Source organism: Pundamilia nyererei, unplaced genomic scaffold (assembly GCF_000239375.1).
Source record: "Pundamilia nyererei isolate P.nyererei 1_Seehausen unplaced genomic scaffold, PunNye1.0 scaffold00066, whole genome shotgun sequence".
Taxonomy (NCBI): Eukaryota; Metazoa; Chordata; class Actinopteri; order Cichliformes; family Cichlidae; genus Pundamilia; species Pundamilia nyererei.
Genome location: NW_005187467.1, coordinates 3,046,742 through 3,066,845, shown reverse-complemented (window position 1 = coordinate 3,066,845; position 20,104 = coordinate 3,046,742). Strand labels below are relative to the sequence as shown.

At 40.3% G+C, this 20,104-nt stretch overlaps 1 protein-coding gene across 7 annotated transcripts in view; it reads left to right on the top strand.

The window, feature by feature from the left end:
- Positions 1-20,104, top strand: part of frya (furry homolog a (Drosophila)) — a 41,266-nt gene that overhangs the window by 6,313 nt on the left and 14,849 nt on the right. For 5 of the 7 annotated variants that reach the window (XM_005736030.2, XM_013911565.1, XM_005736035.2 and 2 more), the window contains exons 2-35: positions 2,473-2,672; positions 5,957-6,010; positions 6,856-6,995; positions 7,082-7,172; positions 7,320-7,399; positions 7,491-7,571; positions 8,463-8,631; positions 8,873-8,965; positions 9,265-9,363; positions 9,977-10,078; positions 10,290-10,393; positions 10,835-10,943; positions 11,060-11,146; positions 11,252-11,423; positions 11,555-11,687; positions 11,829-11,936; positions 12,044-12,299; positions 12,408-12,590; positions 12,678-12,764; positions 13,748-14,007; positions 14,212-14,401; positions 14,653-14,777; positions 15,215-15,272; positions 15,437-15,528; positions 15,772-15,944; positions 16,470-16,630; positions 16,868-16,978; positions 17,414-17,568; positions 18,305-18,407; positions 18,495-18,666; positions 18,992-19,248; positions 19,357-19,503; positions 19,608-19,776; positions 19,927-20,017. In XM_005736030.2, coding sequence (XP_005736087.1) covers positions 2,473-2,672; positions 5,957-6,010; positions 6,856-6,995; positions 7,082-7,172; positions 7,320-7,399; positions 7,491-7,571; positions 8,463-8,631; positions 8,873-8,965; positions 9,265-9,363; positions 9,977-10,078; positions 10,290-10,393; positions 10,835-10,943; positions 11,060-11,146; positions 11,252-11,423; positions 11,555-11,687; positions 11,829-11,936; positions 12,044-12,299; positions 12,408-12,590; positions 12,678-12,764; positions 13,748-14,007; positions 14,212-14,401; positions 14,653-14,777; positions 15,215-15,272; positions 15,437-15,528; positions 15,772-15,944; positions 16,470-16,630; positions 16,868-16,978; positions 17,414-17,568; positions 18,305-18,407; positions 18,495-18,666; positions 18,992-19,248; positions 19,357-19,503; positions 19,608-19,776; positions 19,927-20,017 — 4,612 coding nt within the window. Of the gene's footprint in view, positions 1-528; positions 933-2,340; positions 2,360-2,472; positions 2,673-5,956; positions 6,011-6,855; positions 6,996-7,081; positions 7,173-7,319; positions 7,400-7,490; positions 7,572-8,462; positions 8,632-8,872; positions 8,966-9,264; positions 9,364-9,976; positions 10,079-10,289; positions 10,394-10,834; positions 10,944-11,059; positions 11,147-11,251; positions 11,424-11,554; positions 11,688-11,828; positions 11,937-12,043; positions 12,300-12,407; positions 12,591-12,677; positions 12,765-13,747; positions 14,008-14,211; positions 14,402-14,652; positions 14,778-15,214; positions 15,273-15,436; positions 15,529-15,771; positions 15,945-16,469; positions 16,631-16,867; positions 16,979-17,413; positions 17,569-18,304; positions 18,408-18,494; positions 18,667-18,991; positions 19,249-19,356; positions 19,504-19,607; positions 19,777-19,926; positions 20,018-20,104 lie in introns of those variants that run through there. The other 2 variants (XM_005736032.1, XM_005736034.1) reach the window with 2 other exon arrangements.

The window sequence follows — 20,104 nt, the reverse complement described above, 5'->3', positions numbered from 1 at the left end:
GTGTGTGTGTGTGTGTGCAAGAGAGACACTTGTCAGCCTGTTTGCATTGTCCTCCAGGGAGTACCACCATGCCCAGGGTGTTTCCAGCATGGCGATGATGTAATGCACGCTGTGCCTGAGCTCCTTGTTTGCAGGGTCACATGTCATGTCTCAGACTTCGTACAGTGCCAGAGCAACAGACACAGGCTTGATATGCACACTGGTTCCTTTATTTACAGCTCGTCTCTGGTTTAATATTTTGTCAAGGGAAAATGTAGATATTGCTTTATAAATCTGGGGTGTTAAATCACAGAGTGTCTGTTGCTGGAACGTTGCCTAAAATCTTTGCCTTAATGACTTTAGTTCTTCTTTAAGAAGTTGTCAGACTTTAAGGGAAGTGCAGTGAAACAGTCACTGTGGTCAAGAATGGTGTTTACACTCTGGTTGTCTGTACCTCGTGGTTTTGCATCACCGATAGGGGGTGGGGGGAGTGCTCTGTCAGTATAGTGTTTACTCCTGGATAAATATAGTCACCAGTCTATGCCACCATAGCATGCTGGACCTCATCGCTGTCCTGTGCCTCAGCTAAAAATTCCCGCCTGACCTTCACTGTTGGAAGGCACCGGGTGGTCACAAGGCTGGAGGAAGCCATAGCAGAAGCCGCTGTCAGAGAGAAAGAGAGAGAGCGAGATCTAGAGATTGTGTGGTCTCCCGTACCAAACACTACTCCCACTTTTTAAAACACACCCGCTGTTGGCTCTGTGCACCATGGAAACTATAACCAGAAGGACAGAGCCAGCTGACACACAAGACATGGAAGTTGGTGGATTTTACTAGCGAGCGTTTGTCTTAAATCAGGACAACCCTGGATACCATATCCTCCTTTCCCACTATGGACGGGACAGCTGTGTGCTGGAGCAAGGCCAGCGTCATTAGCTTCATCAAGGGTCTGGGTAGGTGCTGCGTGGATCGCCACGAATGAGGGAAGCATGTTCTGAAAGCCATAAAAGGTTGTTACACATGCTGGGCATTCCTTGAGAGATTGCCGAATGCTCCATGTCCTGAAAAGACCTGGAGAAGAAAACTTGTGTACTTGTACCAGCTTCTCCAACTTCTCTTATGCAATTTGTCAGTGTTGCATAATTTGTGGTGCCTCAAAATGCTCATTGTGTGTTTGCTCATCTCCTCTCATTATGTTGCATGCAGCTTGTACAGATGTGTAAAATCTAAGCTGCGATTCAGTTTTTGGCAATTTATTTAAAGTTAGTTGTAAAGAGGTAATAGCTTTTAGTAAAGCAGTAACAGCACAATTTGTAGTCGCTGATGAACCTATCAAACTTTGTATGAACGTCTTAAACCTTCCTGTTTTGGCTCTCTTATGTGGCATACAACAAATGAAATCCTTAACTTATATTGTTAATTGTCTTTTATCTTGTCACAACCTTACTAGACTAATATATTACATTTCAAGACTTACATGCAGCCAAATAGTAGACGTAATAATTCTACATCTCCAGCAAAAGAAAAGGTTAAAGCCTTCAATTGTACATTAAAAATATATGAGTACTCTCAATTAAAAAATTTTCAGGTTTTTATGGTTTGGTGAGGTCATTTAAAGAAATATTTGTCAAGCGGCACTGGCCTCTCAGGGAAATCTCTCCATATGACTGTGTCGCTTTGGATAAATATGCAGCACAAAGTGAGTGAAAATAAAACGAAAAAGGAAAAATGTGATTTGTGATTTTGACAGATGAACAGTTTGGGTTGACCTTTACTGTTGCTGATTTCTGTCCAGACGTATTTATTACATGCGCATGCACATGTTTACGAAAATATGGTTCTCACTGTAAGGCACTAGCTCTGTTCTGTCCTTTGACTATTATACACCAAACCCAGGCAGTTTGTGAGGCTGAGGTCTGGTTAGAAATTGCAGAGTTATCGCTGAAGGAAAATGTCACGCTTCTAATAAGATGTTTGTATGCATGTCTTTACTGTATGTAGCAGGTTTGTGTCTGGAGGCACAAGAGTTCAACACAGAGGTTAAATTATTAACTCGTGGGTTTTTTCATGGGTTTAAGTGGCCCGAGGCAAGCCATTCGTTATTAAAGGTGGGCCATATCATAACACTGAGTGAAGGATGATCACACGCACAAGGTTTTTGTTTCCCTCAAAGGACAGTGACGACTTTGGTACAAAACCAAAACACCAGCTGCAGGCCATGGTGTTTTATTTCCATATGTGCTCTGCTCACTGTAGCAGGAGGAAAGAAACAGCAGACTCAGGGCAAGACGGTGCCCTTTGGACAGTCTTACTGAGGAATGCTCAACATGTTGGGAACTTTTTGTCCATGTTTGGAAACTTCTCAGCAATACCCTGTTCGGTGAACTCTTTTTCTCTAGTGGCTGATCCTGTCCCACTCATTGTGCTCGATTTGGCAATGTTTTACTTAATGAAACTGTTTCCCATCTTGTGGTTTTTGTTTCTCCTCCGCAGCCTCGCCCGTGGGGAACGGATACAGTAAACCTCCCATCCCTCCAGTCTGCTGTCCTCAGGGAGAGAAGGGTCCCCCTGCCATGATGCCCATCACCATTGACCCAGAGAGCAAGCCAGGCGAGTACGTCCTCAAGAGCCTGTTTGCCAACTTCACCACCATGTCTGAGCGCAAGATCCGAATAATCATGGCTGAACCGCTGGTGAGTGGGAAGAGGGTTACTGCTCTTTGTGTCCTGTAGTGATTAGTTGACATTCTGTTTATCTTATGGCTATAAGATAATAATGTGAAACTAAAAATGTAGCATTAAAGAGTGTTATATTAGTTAAATATAAACAAAAAGTAAAAAGTTTAGAGTAAAAAATTAACCCTTAGATTTTTTTTCTTGTTTACTATCCTGTTAATCATCTCCTGAGCCCTGGTGGGTGTTCTGACCCCAGATTATAAATCTCTATAGCAGAAAGATGCTGGAAAGACAGGCCTGTGTCATTTTTGTTGACTGTAATGAATTACAAGTGGTGAAGGATGCTTTACTTCTAAGAAAATAATGTTTTAGTAATAATTTAAAAACACACAGTCCGGGTACTCAGAAGCACAGAAGCGTCTAATGAACTGAAGAAATTTCAAATCAAATGATATTAGGAGAAATATATTATCTATTTAACTATTTAAAATATATAATAATTAAGTAAGAATTTTGCTAAATGAGTAATGCTTGAGATGATTGTCCCTTATCGAAAGAGTTATAGCTTTTGTTTGACTTTTGTTCTGTCCGTCAGACAGATAACATGAAGTCACTTTTGTGTCTCAAAAATATGATGGAATTTTTGCACTACTATCTTATAGTCACATTAGGAAAACAATGGTTGTGGCATGACCAATATTAATGTCATTATGTGCAATGAATTTGCAACTTCGCTGCCTTTGAAATGGTTTCTTAGAAGACAGGGACCAGATGTGCAACAGTTATCAGCAAACTGCAATTCTCAAAGCATCTTTGTGTGTCAGTGAAGTGCCAATAAGATGGAGTTTTGCTATCAGTTTACAACTCAGTTCTGTCAAATTGGAAATTTCATGCCGTCAGTTTGTGGTCATATGGTGATTAACTGTGATAAATCGATTAAAAGTGAAAATCTGCTGCCATCTGTATACAAAGAAATTCACATGAAGTACTTACATTCAGAGTCCAGACAGAGCCTCGTAGAACTGCAGCAGAAATTCAAATATTTCCCCACAAATACAGCCAGGACAGATTTAACTGTCTAGGTGCTTGGCACCCTGCTTTTTATGTAAGAATGTAACCAGAATGCAGTCATCTGGCAACCAGCTGAGTCCCCGATTGCAAAGACAAGTCGCAGTCATCTTCAGACTGACTTAGATCTATTGCAACATGCAAAATTAGTTAGCAATTATTGACAAACCTTTGTCAACCTGTCTGATTGCAGTGATTCCAAGTCAGACCACGATTATTTGGAAGAAGACTGCCCTCCGCCACGTGACCTGTGCCATTACCTTCCAATCAAAAGTAGCTCACTTTGCATGTACACCCCCCGCTGATCAGTAGTTAGTCTCTGCAGATATGTGCAATCAATGTCCAACAGCAAAAAATGTACTTTCACTGAAGTAAAGCGAGTCCTCTTCCGAGGCTTTTATCTAGAGTTAATATTTTCATGTTTTCACAGGAAAGTACATGTCGTCTCTATACTAATTATGTTTCTCTTCCAATATGTATTCATTTATCATTCATTTTAACCATAAAATTAATATTTAATCAATAGAAACCCACCATAAACTCATTTCTAGCTGTTCTGACTTTGTCTTTATGTTGCAATTAAATATTTCTGGAAAACTAGATGAATGCACAAGCTGGCAATAAAATCTCCAGGAGACTTTTAGTCCAGTGGAGGATGGAGCTGATCCTTTCAGGCCAAAAACAGCTCACAGAAATAATTCTGTGGACAGAAAGTCAGACTGGTGTATCAGTATCTTATAAGTGTTACCGCCATTTGATGATCATCATCATACATTTTGCTTTACATACTGTTATTTAATTCTTTGAAACACATAGCTACTCTTCCATGTGATTTTTAGCAGGTCTGATAAATTGTGAGTTTACTTGTTGCCTTGAATCAGTGAAGCTGCTGTGGACATTCTGTCTCCAGTTTTAGGTGCTGTGATTTACAGAAAACTGTTAGTCACCCTCTTCGGCTTGCAGTGAAGTGTTAATTACCATAGGGGAAGAGTGTAGCCCCTTGTTTCATTCTGTTACCCTCCAGAGGACTGCAGGGAGGATGTGTCTCTCTTGGTTTTTCCTCTCAGTGGAGACCTGGCTGAGTAATTTGTTTTAGTCTCGTCTTGTAGTTTTCCCACTGTTGTTGTGAGTTCATTTATCAGAATCCATCATGGACATTGATCTGTAGTCAACATTTGTTAGGGTAAAGCACAAAAAGACACAGGTTACAAAATACATGTATCAATGAAAAAAAATGCTTTAAACCTATGAGGAATCAGGCTGGACCAAATGGCAGTAAAATCTTTAAAAGCCATGCCGAGCTAGAAGCATTGACTTTTCTGTCATTCCAGCACAGATGGGCGTCTCAGATTCAAGCATTTGTCTAAAAACTAAAAGGTTCATCAAACCTTGGAGCTTAGCTGGTGTTCCAGCTGTGTGTGAGAGAGAGAGAGAGAGCATTATGGCCCACGCAATGTCACTGTGACACAGATCACACAGTTAGCTTTTTTGGATTAATCAGCAACTGAAGTGCTGTGATGTGCTGCCTGGCTGATGACATGGCAATAGGGAGTTTTTGGAAAAGCAGGGTTGCAAAAAGGAAGAGAAAGAAGACATTTTTAATTGCACAAGAATAAACAATAGATGTAGAATGATGCTACTGTCTGTTTTACGTAAATTTGCCCTTAAATCAGGCTTGCGTTGTGTGATGGAGCTTCACCTAAAATGCTGTCTTATCTTTCCAAAAATTGTACAATGCTAACAATTTCGTTGCCGTTTTCCCAAATGTTTTAAGTAGATATTTGTGTGCGGTATATATGAAGTGAAGTGAGTTTCAGAGAGTTAAACCATCTGTGTTAACAGCTTATGTTTTTTAAGCCTTTTCATAAAAAGGATGGCTGGTTATGACCTGATGGCTAGAGAGTCATCGACGGGCCTGTCACTTTGCCAGGAGATGGGTGCACTGAGAATTAAACCCTTTTGAAGGCTTTTATCTTAGATGATGGAAGACTGTAATAATAAGAACTGTCATAACTGTCCCATCTCTAATATTGTAAGTGACCCTGCCTGCTCCTAGCCAGGCAACAGACTGATTGATGGCCCTCTCATTAGCTGGGCTGTGATCAGTCCCGGTTCATACTCCTTAGTCATCAGATTTGGAGTTATACTCTTTAAATCACACTACAAAGAACTTTTTTTGTCTGTATTATTGCAAAAATAAAGTTTTAAAATGACTATTTTTTCTGCCTTTTTAGGAAAAGCCATTAACAAAGTCACTACAGCGGGGAGAAGATCCTCAGTTTGACCAAGTAAGTGCATAGAAATACAGGGACCTAGGGCCAAATGCTCACTAGATAAACTATTTGTTTTACCTGTAATTTAACCATATTAGATTATATTTTTATTCTATACAAAATCCAACACCAACACAGAGGTAACTGTGTTTCCTCTCCCAATTGGAAAATAAGCACGTCATAGATACTGCTCTAGTATGATGCACTTCAGCTTGAAAAAGTTGATGGTTGAAAGCCCAGCTCACATCCCAAAAGGTCTTTCAGATCTAGTCAGGGGCAGGAGTGTTTACCTTGACAGCTGGCACTGCCTCAGCACTAGGTGTATCGAGCAGGTCTGTGGCTTTTCAGAGAAGGCCCTTTCACAGCCACAGAGGTGTGTCTGTGCTGCTGCGCGAGGCCATTCAGCAGCCACACAGAGCCAGGATTCTTCTCCAGCCGTGTGCTGAATGAAGGGCTCACTGTGTTCCCCAGTCCCACCAGACTCTCCTCCCTTCCTGTGTGCCCGGCCTGTTCCTTCCTTTCGCTCACCCACCCCCAAGACTGAGGGAGGCAGCCCCATGGGCGCTCTGTATTTCTGCGTACTGTATCCCCAATAAGAACCAGTTCACTATTCAAACTCGGTGCCTTTTCTTAGTGTTGCTTTTACTTTACTTAAACCCATGTTGCCCATTTATTGTTAAAATGTTTAAAAAATGCTTGAGACATGATGAAATGCAAATTAATGCTTGTTTGTTATTGGAATTGATGTTGAAATTGCTGCTCAAATAAACAAAGGAAATACTGATGGCTATCTTTCACTTTGGTATGTGGACCGCTAAACCCAAATGCTCATTTGCGCTATGTATGTCTTGCTCTCCTAGTTGATAAGCTCCATGAGCTCTTTGGCTGAATACAGTCTCCCTTCCATCCTCCGCACTTTGTTTGACTGGTACAAACGACAAAATGGATTAGAAGAGGAGTTGCACGAGTACCGCCCAAGAGCCAACACCAAGTCCAAAAAGTGAGAACAATTACATTGATTTCTGCACGCAAGCATGAGTGCAGGTGTGCTTTATGATTATAGCAAACATGTTTTCTCTCTAACAGTGATGAGCAACAGAGAGATTATCTACTTGAAAGGCGGGATTTGGCCATTGATTTCATCTTCTCTCTTGTACTTATAGAAGTTTTGAAACAGGTAAAGTGACTAAACTCTGTACTACACAAAATCTACTTAGCTTATCCTATAATTTCATCAGGTTCCCTGATTTATTGCTGCTGACAAAATAAACTTAATTTGGCAGACATCTTGAGATGATCATGTTTTCTATTGATTCTTAATCAGATGCCGCTCTACCCGACCCTTGACAGTTTGGTGAATGAAGTCATTAACTTAGCCTTTAAGCACTTTAGATACAAAGAGGGGTAAGATCTCATCTGTCCTTACAAAGTTTACTTTTCATTTCAGTCTCTCTAAAATGTGCTGTTTTTGGTATAATGCATTGTTTTCCTGCAGGTATCATGGTCCGAACACTGGCAACATGCACACTGTAGCAGACCTCTATGCTGAAGTCATAGGAGTATTAGCCCAGTCCAAGTAAGGCACAAAAACAGAACAGTGATAATAATTCAGTACTATTGGCTGTGTTTTAACTTTTTTTTCACTGTATGATAAATTACTACCCTCTCCTCTGTTGCTGTCATGCCACATCACATTGGTGTGTTACTGTTCCTAATGCCTTCTTGCAAAACATTCCCTGGTTTAAGAGACTGGAACGTACTGTAGGGATGACATACTTCTGGAGCGATCCCCTTCACCCCAAACTAGGACTGGAAATGAATGTCTCTGTTTATTTTGAAGTTTTGAGATCACCGAAGAAAGGAATAAGCCCTTAAAATAGAGATATTGCCGATGGGCATGCCACATAACCTTTTCTAAAGGACACTTATATGACATATTAGTGAGATATTTACTTTTCTAAAGATCAGGCAAAGGAAGAGGTAATGAATTTGGCTGTAAACTAAAATGAATCGTCTTCAGAAAGGTTGATGCAGTCTCTTTTTTTTTTAAAGGGTTGCTGATTTTGACTGTCGAAATAATACAGCATTTCTTCTCCCAGCTGTATTCACTTTCTTTCAAGTGCAGCTCTAGCCAACAGGGAAGAGGTTAAGAAATGCTCATATGAGCTCCCATGATGAATTATCGTCTAAATTTAGACCAGCTGAAGAATCTCATCTCTGGTTCAATTTGGGCAAAGGATCAGGTGCTAGATGAGGAGTTCATCTGGGGGCACAGACTCACAGTCTGCATATAGAGGGTGAGATGAGGGGCTGATATTTTGGGAGGTGTGCACGCTGAATATTATCACTGTATTCTTTCTGAGTCACAACTCTGCTTCTTTATGGAAGTGCTGACTTGGGATTTGTCTGACTGAGCTGTGCAAGCATGTCTTAATATAGAGCCTCATTTAGCTATTTTTATTCTCAGGTTTCCTGCTGTGAAGAAGAAGTTTATGACTGAGCTAAAGGAGCTGCGGCAAAAAGAGCACAATCCTTATGTGGTCCAGAGTACCATTAGCCTCATCATGGGGGTCAAGTTCTTCCGAATTAAGATGTATCCCGTTGAGGATTTTGAAGCCTCTTTTCAGTTTATGCAGGTATAATAGCTTTAGTAACTGAATAATATTTCTGCCTCAATACATTATAAACTGAATATATATGAATATTGTACTTCTTCTGTACTCATCCTCTGCCGTATTAAACTCTTCTATACTAATGTTTCTGTTGGGTAGAAACTATGAATGAAATTCTGAGAACTGTTAAGATTTGATGTTTTATTTTAACTGTGCTTCCTATTGGCTTTTTCATGCAGCTTACACTATTTTTTCTCTTTCACAGGAGTGTGCCCAGTATTTCCTGGAAGTCAAAGACAAGGACATTAAGCATGCTTTAGCTGGCCTCTTTGTTGAGATTCTGGTTCCCGTGGCAGCAGTAAGTTTCTTCCTCATCTGATTCTTGTGTGCAATACCCAGTTGTTATGTGTATTTCATTGTAGCAGTGTATCTATAGTGTATAGTGAACACTGCATATCTTATGAAAGTACTATTTACAGTATGTAAAAACCCAAATAAAGGTGATAGTTGCAAATTAGCAATAACTTTAAACACACACAAAATAGCATTAGTTTTAGGCTCTGCATTGGAAATGTTTTACACTATATATAGAAGATCATTCAGGGGGAGAAGTTTTTGTCTTTTTGTGCCATACTGTGATGTGTAATCTTGTCTTAGGCTGTGAAGAACGAGGTGAACGTACCATGCCTGAGGAATTTTGTGGACAGCTTGTACGACACAACCCTGGACTTGTCCTCCAGGAAGAAGCACTCACTGGTTAGTTCAAAACAAAGTGACACTGATTGTTGGACCTGTCTCTTTTGTACATCTTCAGTTACATGCTCAGATTCCCTGGATGCCTGTGAATTTTCAAGGTCACTTTTGTGTGTGTTTTTTTTAGTTTTTTAGTGTCTACAATAGAAAACATTTATGAGGGAAGACAGGCTGCTGTTTCATAGCATTAAAAAAACACATTAAAAGCACTGCAGTATGTGTAAGCATATTTAAAGTCTCTTCTCCTCTAAGTGTCTTCAATAAAACATTTCACCATGGTAGTTCACATGGATCTGGAAAGACAACAGCCATCTACTTTCTCCTGAGGCAACGATAATGGCTGAAAGCTATATTTTATGAATGATGCACCATCAGCAAAAAACATTTTTAAAAAAGAGGGAACCACATTATGTCTTCAAAAGGAAGCTGGTTTAAGATGCACTTATGCAAAGGTTGCTCAGAGATAATGCATTATTCCACAAATTGACAACTTAATAGGCAAGTTTGAATATAATATGCAGAAAATCCCAGTGTTTTAGTTGTAAGTCAATAACTTACAAATTAAAAAAAGAGAGAATTTTTTGTAACAAGGCTGCACTTTGTGTCTTCTGTTCAGGCATTTTACCCTTTGGTGACGTGCCTGCTGTGTGTCAGCCAGAAACAGTTCTTCCTTAACAGATGGCACATCTTCCTTAACAACTGCCTCTCAAATCTGAAGGTAATGTAACTTAGTAACTAACAGTTGTAAAACTGCATTTGTTATTTAAAGGATGTGCGTCTCAGTCAGTCCAAATATTACAGCTTTAATTGTCAAAAATAATTGCGTGAACTACATTTTTTACTTGATATTGTGAGCAATATTACACTGATTATTTTTCTTCAAGATGGATCTATCATTGACTTCTTTGATCAACCTTATTTCATTACAGAGTAGAGACCCAAAAATGGCTCGTGTTGCACTGGAGTCCCTCTATAGACTGTTGTGGGTTTACATGATCAGAATCAAGTGTGAGAGCAACACTGCGACACAAGGGTAAAAATCCTTTACTGTTTGCTTTTACATTTCTTTTCTTTTTAAGTGTCAGTAAATAACTGTTATTGTAGAAATATCCTATTTTATATTTTATTACAAAACAAATTCTGAACATGATGAAGTGGCGGATTTAGGGAAGATTAAAAAAATGTTTTTAAAAACATTTTGTGGGTTTTTTTTATATTCTTAGAACTGATTTAGACAGATTTAGGCTCAAACCAATACAAGATTTCCAGTAACAGTTGCCTGCAGGGTTATCAGCTGTTTGCAGATGTTATTACGTACAAGCTAAAGCCCACTTGAGGAATTCCAGATGGGTCCAGACAGATATTTGGGTGCTGATCAAGCCCAAAATAAACATGTCTTAAAATGATCTGTCTAATTTGTTAAATGTTTGCACAAAGTCTTTTATTAACTTGCTTTCTTTGTCTCATTTCTCAGTCGACTCAACACCATTGTAACAACACTTTTCCCCAAAGGATCCCGCAGTGTGGTACCAAGAGACATGCCCCTCAATATCTTTGTGAAAATCATCCAGTTTATCGCCCAGGTGAATACACTTGTGTGCTGTACTGTACTGTATGACTGTTAGCAGATGCCATTCGTAATAGAATAATCAGGTTATTTATAACTGATTTGTATTTTATGTTTATTTTTTTTCTGCAGGAAAGACTGGATTATGCCATGAAAGAGATTATCTTTGACCTTCTGTGTGTTGGGAAACCTGCAAAAGCCTTTAGTCTTAATCCTGAGGTACACGTTTGTATAGCAGTCAATTTCATTTGTAAAGGTCCTGCAAGACTGGTAATGGGATGCTGGAAACTGATAACTAACAGGTGACCCTTCTGTCATGTTTAGAGAATGAATATTGGTCTGAGAGCATTCCTGGTTGTAGCCGATAAACTGCAGCAGAAGGACGGTGAGCCTCCCATGCCTAACACTGGTTGCACTTTGCCCTCTGGGAACACACTCCGAGTAAAGAAGACATATCTGAGCAAGACACTAACAGATGAAGAGGCCAAAGTCATTGGTGAGAGAGGCAGACCATGGTCACGAATTCTGAAAATGTCATGCTTCTGCATTTTAAATTATAGGAATTCAATTAAAAATATTCCAGTGAGCTAAAGTAGTTCAATAGGTTTTCCTCTCTCATGTTCCCAGGTATGTCTCAGTATTATTTTCACGTCCGAAAGGCTATTGACAACATTCTCAGACACCTGGACAAGGAGGTGGGCCGATGCATGATGATGACCAATGCTCAGATGTTGAACAAAGAGCCTGAGGACATGATCACGTAAGTTTGCACACATCCCAGCTGACTGGACTGGACTGGACTCATCATTAACTTAACGCTCTTGTTCTCAATACTTGATCAATTTACACTTTGACACAGAAAACAAGACTTTCTAACATAACTGAAATGCGACCTTTTCAGAGGTGAGAGAAAACCTAAGATCGACTTGTTCAGGACATGTGTCGCTGCCATTCCTCGCATCCTGCCTGATGGGATGTCTAAGCCAGAACTCATAGACCTCCTGTCTCGGTGAGTAACCTGATATGAAACAATACATAGAGGACCTGTCATTCATCTGCATAAAAGTTATTCTTCATTTATCATTATTTTTGTTTGGTTTATTTTGTCTTTATCAGACTGACAATCCACATGGATGATGAGCTTCGACTCATAGCACAGAATTCCTTGCAAAGTCTGCTGCTGGATTTCTCCGACTGGCGTGATGACGTCCTGTTTGGATTTGCCAACTTCCTGTTGCGTGAGGTCCAAGACACCCACCAGGGATTGTTAGATACATCCCTTAAATTACTGCTGCAGCTCCTCACTCAGTGGAAACTCACCATGGCTGCACCAGGAAAGACATCTGACACCTCTAAAATGCACACCGCTGAGGTATACACAGTTGTCTTTTACTAACTGCCCATTTTAGAAATAGAAATAAACTAGTTTAGTATTGTGATATTACTACTGGGTAATCAGCTTTTCTTTATTTTATCACAGCTGCCGCAGACCAACTCAAGTCTCAAGACGCCTTCAGAACGAGGTCCACACTCCACTGTGCTGCATGCTGTGGAGGGACTAGCGGTCGTCCTGCTCTGCTCCTGCCAGCTGAGCACCCGCAGACTCGCCATTGCTATCCTAAAAGAGATACGCAGTCTGTTCGTGACTATTGGACAGTGTGAGGTAAAACACAGAAGGAACGCTGAGGAAACATAATATAAGAAAGATATTTTATGTACAGGTTAAAAATGTATGCTTTGCCAACTATAGGATGATGATAAACCAATGATAGAGATCATGGATCAGCTCAGCCCCGGTATATTGGATAGCTTTGTCAACGCTGCAGTCTCTGACACAGTAAGTTGTTTGTACCTCCAGTTTGTGGCACCGCTCCAAAGTAAACCTCGAGATGTTTCTGTTTATTTGCTTCGTGTTTCATTTTCCTAATATTTGTCTTTCGTCACTGTGTTCATTTCACATGGCTCGACTTTCAGAGATGAGTTTTCAGGGACAACCTCAAGCTGTATGGAGAAGATGATAGGATCTGTGAACTTAAAGCTCCAGCAACACTGGCAGTATAAAAAAACCACATTTATTGGCTAACTGTAATGAAAGGACAGTCAGGCAGACCTTTCAGGATTGAGGGAATTTTTTCATCATTGGGTAGGGCAAAACTTGGTTGCACTTTTTCAGCTTAATGCTGTGGAAGTTACCACCTTCATTTTCCACTGAGCACTCTCTGCTGCCAGGGACAGTGAGTCGCCGTAAAACATGTGATCCAGTTCATTCTTGTTGGTGCCCCATTGTCAGATGTGTAAATGTATATTATTGGTTGTTTAGTATTTTTTCTACTCTTACCCAGGCGACTTGAAAATGCTGTTTGTAATATGTTTTATGATGACCCCGATGAAAGCGACAAACCGAAGTGTTGGTGGAGCTTTAGCTTCTATCTGACTGACATAAAAATATAAAAACAAGATTTTTAACCCCATGTAAAATCTGGTTTAGCAAATAATCTTGTAAGTAAGCAGAAAACAGAAGCCAGGTTCATTAATTATCATGTAAAATTAAATAAACAGCTGAGCAACTTCTGGCCAGCTGTCATTTCAGCTATAAGCATTTTTCTGAGTATAATGAGAGTGGCATGCAACATATGCAACATAAAAAAGCTTTTCTAAATATAGTATGTATTTGTCTTGTTGTCCTAATTACTGCCTTATTCACACTGTAATAAATTAGTTTTACACATTGGTCGACAGTCAGAAAGAAGCAGTGCTTTAAGATATATTTCAGGCATGTCCCTGACCTCTGACCCTGCTCTGTCGCCTGCTTGTTTGCAGGTCACCCTGCCAGCTGGTCACCACGTGGACCTGCAGTGGCTCGTGGAGTGGAATGCATTGCTTGTCAACAGTCATTATGATATTAGGAGCCCCTCACATGTGTGGATCTTTGCTCAGTCTGTCAAGGACCCCTGGGTGCTGTGCATATACAGCCTCCTCCGACAGGACAACCTTCCCAAGCACTGCCCCACAGCTCTCAGCTACGCCTGGCCTTATGCCTTCACTCGGATGCAGATGCTCATGCCCCTGGTAGACCCAAAGTAAGTGCCCTTTCAGACTACAGTGTGGTCAGGAGGGAACATGAAACACTTCTGTATTTTTATTTTCTGCACATCCCTATTTAGTCTTCCCTTTTCTGTTTCTGCCCCCATATTCCAGTTCTTCATTGAGCTTAAAGTCAAAATTCCCCACTGAAAGAATGTGAGATTATAAAGGATCTAATAATATTTCCTTTTCCTTACCAGTAATCCAGTGTACGCAAAGAAGACCAGTACCTCTGGCAGTGGAGATAACTATATAACCCTATGGAGAAACTACCTGATCCTTTGCTTTGGAGTGGCCAAGCCCAGTATCATGAGCCCCGGCCATCTGAGAGCATCGACACCTGAGATCACAGCTCCTACACCCGACAGCAGTGTCAACCTCGATAACAAGGTACATGCCTCCCTGTCCTCTGGCCTTATTAATTCCCTCTGCGCTTTGTCTCTCCAGGATCAGGTGTTCATACTGAGCTTGTTGACTTTAAAACTCAAAGCATCAAATTACAGCAGCTATTTCACATGAATAGAGCATGAAGTCAATGTGTTCTTAAGTGTACAGACACTTATATCAATGCAGCTCTAAGTAATTAGTGGTCGTGGCAGATTTTATGTGTCTGACTGAGCAGTTGGTGTTTGATGTTTCAGGTTATCGGGAGCCCATCTGTGGCTTGGCTTCTGAAGCAGTTGGTTCCACTGATGAGGGCAGAGAGCATCGAGTTGACAGAGTCATTAGTTCTGGGCTTTGGTCGCACCAATTTTCTTGTGTTCAGGTATATCAAAGATCTATATATTAGGTGCTAATCATTTACTGCTTAACTAAGCAAACAAACTTTCCTTTTTTTTTCCTGTGATGCTTTTTTTGTGATTTTCTTTATGGATTAAATATTGCCACAAAACATCTTCAGTTCTGTTTTGTCTTCTTTTTTTTTAATTAACCTGTGAAAAACTGAGAGTGCAATCTAATATTTTTTCCATAATTAAAGGTAGTGCATTTGTGTGGCTTTTAAAGTGCAGATGAGCAGAGGATTAGAGTTGAATAATACTTTGATGCCTCACATAGCTGTTTCTAAATTGTTTCCTAGAGGTCAGATTTAATAGCTTTTTTAATTGTTTTTGAAAAATGTCATTCTGCAGTTTAATTTTTGCTACTGAACTTCATTTTGTATTTTACATTTATATCACGAGTTTATGTTTTTAATGCACACAGAGAGCTTGTGGAGGAGCTGCATCCCCTTATGAAAGAGGCATTAGAGAGAAGACCTGAGGTATATATGACTCAATTATAATATATGCAAAATATGCACAATCAGAGAGAATTTATAGCTATGTTAGACTATAATGTAGTATTTGCTAAAGAGTTCATATAGTTTAGAACATTTTATTTTTACAGACAATCTGGTTGTAAAGATGTTCTAATTATGTTTTACAGAACAAGAAGCGGCGTGAACGACGAGACCTGCTGAGACTTCAGCTGCTGAGGATATTTGAGCTCCTGGCTGATGCTGGTGTCATCAGTGATAGGTTAGTGTGATAGTATCAGTTGACACTGTTAGCCCAAAAAAAGACTGAATCGCAAAAAGGTACTTAATTACAGAGACGGCTCCCCCAGTTTTATGCAAGTGAGTTTTTGATACAAATAACTGCCATTAGTGCTACAGTTGATAGGTATTTAAACAGAAGTGAATATGTCATTATTGCATAATATTTTCTTGGTGATGTCTCTGAACCGGGTGTCTCTGTGGGTTTTTTTTTTTCATGCCACAGTACAAATGGAGCATTGGAACGTGACACACTCGCCCTGGGGGCTCTCTTCCTGGAATATGTGGATCTGACCCGGATGCTTCTGGAAGCTGAGAATGATAAAGATGCAGAGATCCTTAAGGACATCCGAGCTCACTTCAGTGCCATGGTGGCCAACCTCATCCAATGCGTACCAGGTACTACTGCAACTAGCTTAAATTTAAAGTCCTTTCTTGTCAGACCAGTCACTGCTCTATAGGTCAGACTGATAAATTACTTAGCAGAAAATGTGAAAGTTCTGTATTCCTTTTTATGAGTACCTGGTGCAATCCATCTGTCCATTTGCGAAAAGTGAATTGTATAATAGGTTTCCATTAGGCTGCCATTAGAACACTGCATGAAAGACCAGAGTCTTGACATTGATCTTGATTTGGATGTAGCCCAAGGGGAGTGGATCCAAGAATAGTTCTACTTAAAGACAGTGCAGGAAAGGGCAGGTGATGAGTCATGAGTTGCCAAGCATTCACAAGTCCCCACTGAATGGCTAATAGTCTGTCAGGGGACATCAAGAACCTATTATCAGATTGGGAAAATGCACTTTTATTTAGTTGTGATGGGCTTAAGATGCCGGGATAATTTTTGCTGGCTCTAGACTTTTTTAATAAGCAAACCTATAACAAGCTCTTTCATCCCCTCCACCTCCACCTCCACCTCCAACCCAGTGCACCACAGACGCTTCCTGTTTCCACAGCAGAGCTTGCGGCATCACCTCTTCATCCTCTTCAGCCAGTGGGCTGGGCCTTTCAGCATCATGTTCACTCCTCTGGATCGCTACAGCGACAGAAATCATCAGATCACAAGATATCAGTATTGTGCCCTAAAGGTAATCATAATTAGACTCTAAGTAAATGACTAAGTCACAAATTCAGAATAAGTAAGAAGAATCTGATTGTTTAGTATTCAGCTGTGTTGAATGACCACATTGAGATTAAATGTTATGTCGCATTTCTAGATAAAAAGAAAGAGTTGTTGGTGGAACAGTGGCAGAGTGAATAGGGTTGTCTTGTCTTGGTTGTTTAAACCATTAACATGTGAGCATTCTTGGCTGATGTTCTCACAGGCTATGTCTGCTGTGCTGTGCTGTGGGCCTGTGTTTGATAACGTTGGCCTCTCTCCAGACGGATACCTCTACAAGTGGCTGGATAATATACTAGCCTGCCAGGATCAGCGGGTCTGTAGCCAATACTTTACCACTGTGGTGCATTTAAACAAGGAGCTGACCCAGGAAGCCCCTCGGATAGCTTTCTGAAGCTTGCTTTATAAAAAGCCAGCACTAGTGCTTGCCAACTGCTCAGCATTATCTTGCTGGAGAAGGGCAGTTTTCTTTCAGGATAAACTGATTTTGACTTTATTCCCATTTATGATACAAGATAAAGCACCTGCATGTTTATTTTAGATATTTTTCCTTAGCACAATTTATTATGTGGTTTGAGGAGTTGCATTAACTGGTCATTTATCAACTTCTTTGTAGAGCTCCTAGAACCATGCTACACTGAGACCTTAAATCATTTACTGATGGCTGAGACAAAGTGTGGAGTACAAGGGAGGGGAACAAAGAAGAAATTAAATCTAAAAAAGTCTGTGTTGGTGTTTGCTCCTGGCTCAGGTCCATCAGCTTGGCTGTGAAGTTGTCATCTTGTTGCTGGAACTCAATGTTGACCAGGTCAACCTATTCAACTGGGCTGTGGATCGTTGCTACACAGGCTCAAAGCAGGTCGCCTCGGGGTGCTTCAAAGCCATCGCTACAGTCTGTGGCTGCAGGTACAAAATCTCAGATGAATTTTGCATTTTCAGTGATTTTTTTTTATTGGGTCTTCATTAGTTTATCTGTATAGGTTTTTGAAGTGCATTTACTTTGGCTAATTTGGACTGACACTGAATTCTCTCATTTAGCATTACGGTCCATTTTAGTAAGTAAATTAGCCAAAGTCTCAAACTAACAACTCACTATTGCACTGAAATTCTTCACTTGCTTTATCTCAGAAATTGAAACATGCATGAAATGATGTATTTGATATCACTGTGTTGTTCATACAACATTATTGTCAGAGTTGCTCCAAGACTATCATTCATCTTTATCTTCTTCTTTAACTTCTTCTGCTACAATCTAAACACTTAAACTACTCAATTAAGTATCGAGAAAGGATTATAGTATGGGTGAAAAATAGGCTGTTTCACAAACATCATATGTTGGTACGTTTTTTTCGGCAATACTAACACTTGTTTGCTGCATAACACACCCATTTTGCATATGTTCTGAAACAGTTATAATATTTTTACAGAGTTTTAAAGGGCATATGTGGGTTAAGTATTAAGTATTTCCTATTTTTCCAGTCGATTAAAACAACGTGCTTAGTAAGTTGTGTTGCTAAAACAGCAATAATTACATTTTAGGAACAACACCATAATGTGGATGTTAAATCTTGCAACATGAGCCTCTTACTTTGATAACACTAAATAAGTGATTCATACTCATTTTTCTCTGTTTCTTCACAAGCAAAACCTACCCAAGTGACATAGTAACGCTGCTAAATCTGGTGCTCTTTAAGGCGTCAGACACCAACAGAGAAATCTATGAGATTTCAATGCAGCTAATGCAGGTGAGAAACCTCAGTTTGCTGAGCTCTTTTATGCAGTTTTCTGTGGTTCCAGCTTAAAGGACACATTCTCCCTCTTCCATTTAACAGATTCTTGAAGCTAAGTTGTTTGCATACTCTAAGAAGATCGCAGAGCAAAAGCCAAACAGTATCTTCTATGGCACACATGGTCCACTGCCACCTTTGTACAGTGTTTCCCTACCTCAGCTCTCCTGCCAGCTGGCAAAGATGTACCCTGAGCTCACACTTCCTCTATTCTCAGGTAGATGTTGATGCTTGTAATAGTAATGTAGTTTACTGTAGTTCAGCTTTTCACAGGCTTGTCATCTTCTCTCGGTTTCTTTCTAAATACTACTGGCTCATCCCCCAGAGAAGCAGACCTCTTTTTATGGCCACTTCTGCTAACCACAGACACACAGAGAGCCTAACTTGACTTAGGGGCAACCCCTGTTTAAGTTTAATGCATATGCGGATCAGGATCAAACTGCCAATTATGGTGAAACTGAATGTACAGCATGTGTTTGCGTTTCCTATAAAATGAAAAAACCACAGTGACCACTGTATTGCCTTCCTTCTGCTTGTTCCAGAGGTTAGCCAGAGGTTCCCCACCACTCATACCAATGGGAGGCAGATCATGCTAACCTACCTCCTGCCCTGGCTTGGTAACATAGAGCTGGTTGATAGCGGCCTGCTGCTCCCAATGTTCTCACCATGCTCCTCAAGTTACAACTCTTCTAGCCAATTAACCAGCGCAGGTTCATCACACCCACTAAAAGGCACTGGCTGGGGCTCCTTACAAGCTACATCTATGGTTCTCAATAATCTCATGTTTATGACCGCCAAGGTAACCGCATGCTTGGGAAATATGATTTTATCAAAAGAGGCGTAGGTAATCTGAGATAAACGTAGCTGACATGGAATATGTTCTTTTTTTAACCCCCTGCCTTCCCAGTATGGAGATGATCTACCTGGACCAGAAATGGAAAATGCCTGGAATGCTTTAATCAGCAATGACAAATGGAGCAACAATCTGAGAACCACACTGCAGTTTCTCATCAGCTTGTGTGGTGTCAGCAGTGACACTGCCCTTCTCCCATATGTAAGATATCAAGCCCTGTTTGTAATGTTATGTAACTTTGTTTTTTGGGGGCGGTTTTGTATCCTTACAGTTTCTCACAGAAATGTGTTGGTGTATTTATTCAGATCAAGAAGGTGGTGATCTATCTATGCCGAAACAACACAATCCAAACCATGGAGGAACTGATATTTGAGTTACAGCAGACTGATCCTGTGAATCCTGTGGTGCAACACTGTGATAGCCCTCCTTTTTATCGATTTACAGCCACAAGCAAGGCTTCTGCAGCTGCTTCAGGTACATCTTTTGAAAAAGCTTGCACATATATATTTTTTGTTTTTTGTTTTTTGTAAACCACCATTAAAATTCCCTTCTGGGAAAGATCCAAATTGTGCATGTGAAGCAGTGTTGGAGTTTAGCCTCACTTGATTTCTGATTAATTTCTAGGCACCACATCAAGCAGCAATACTGTTGTTGCAGGCCAAGAAAGCTTCACTAATACAGATGATACCAAGACTTTAAAGGAGAATGAGGAGAGGTGCAGTGGGCAAAAATGTCTTTAATTGTGTGATTGATTTGACGCAGTGTTATCAACACCCTACCCTATTATCAAAAAATCTTTTTC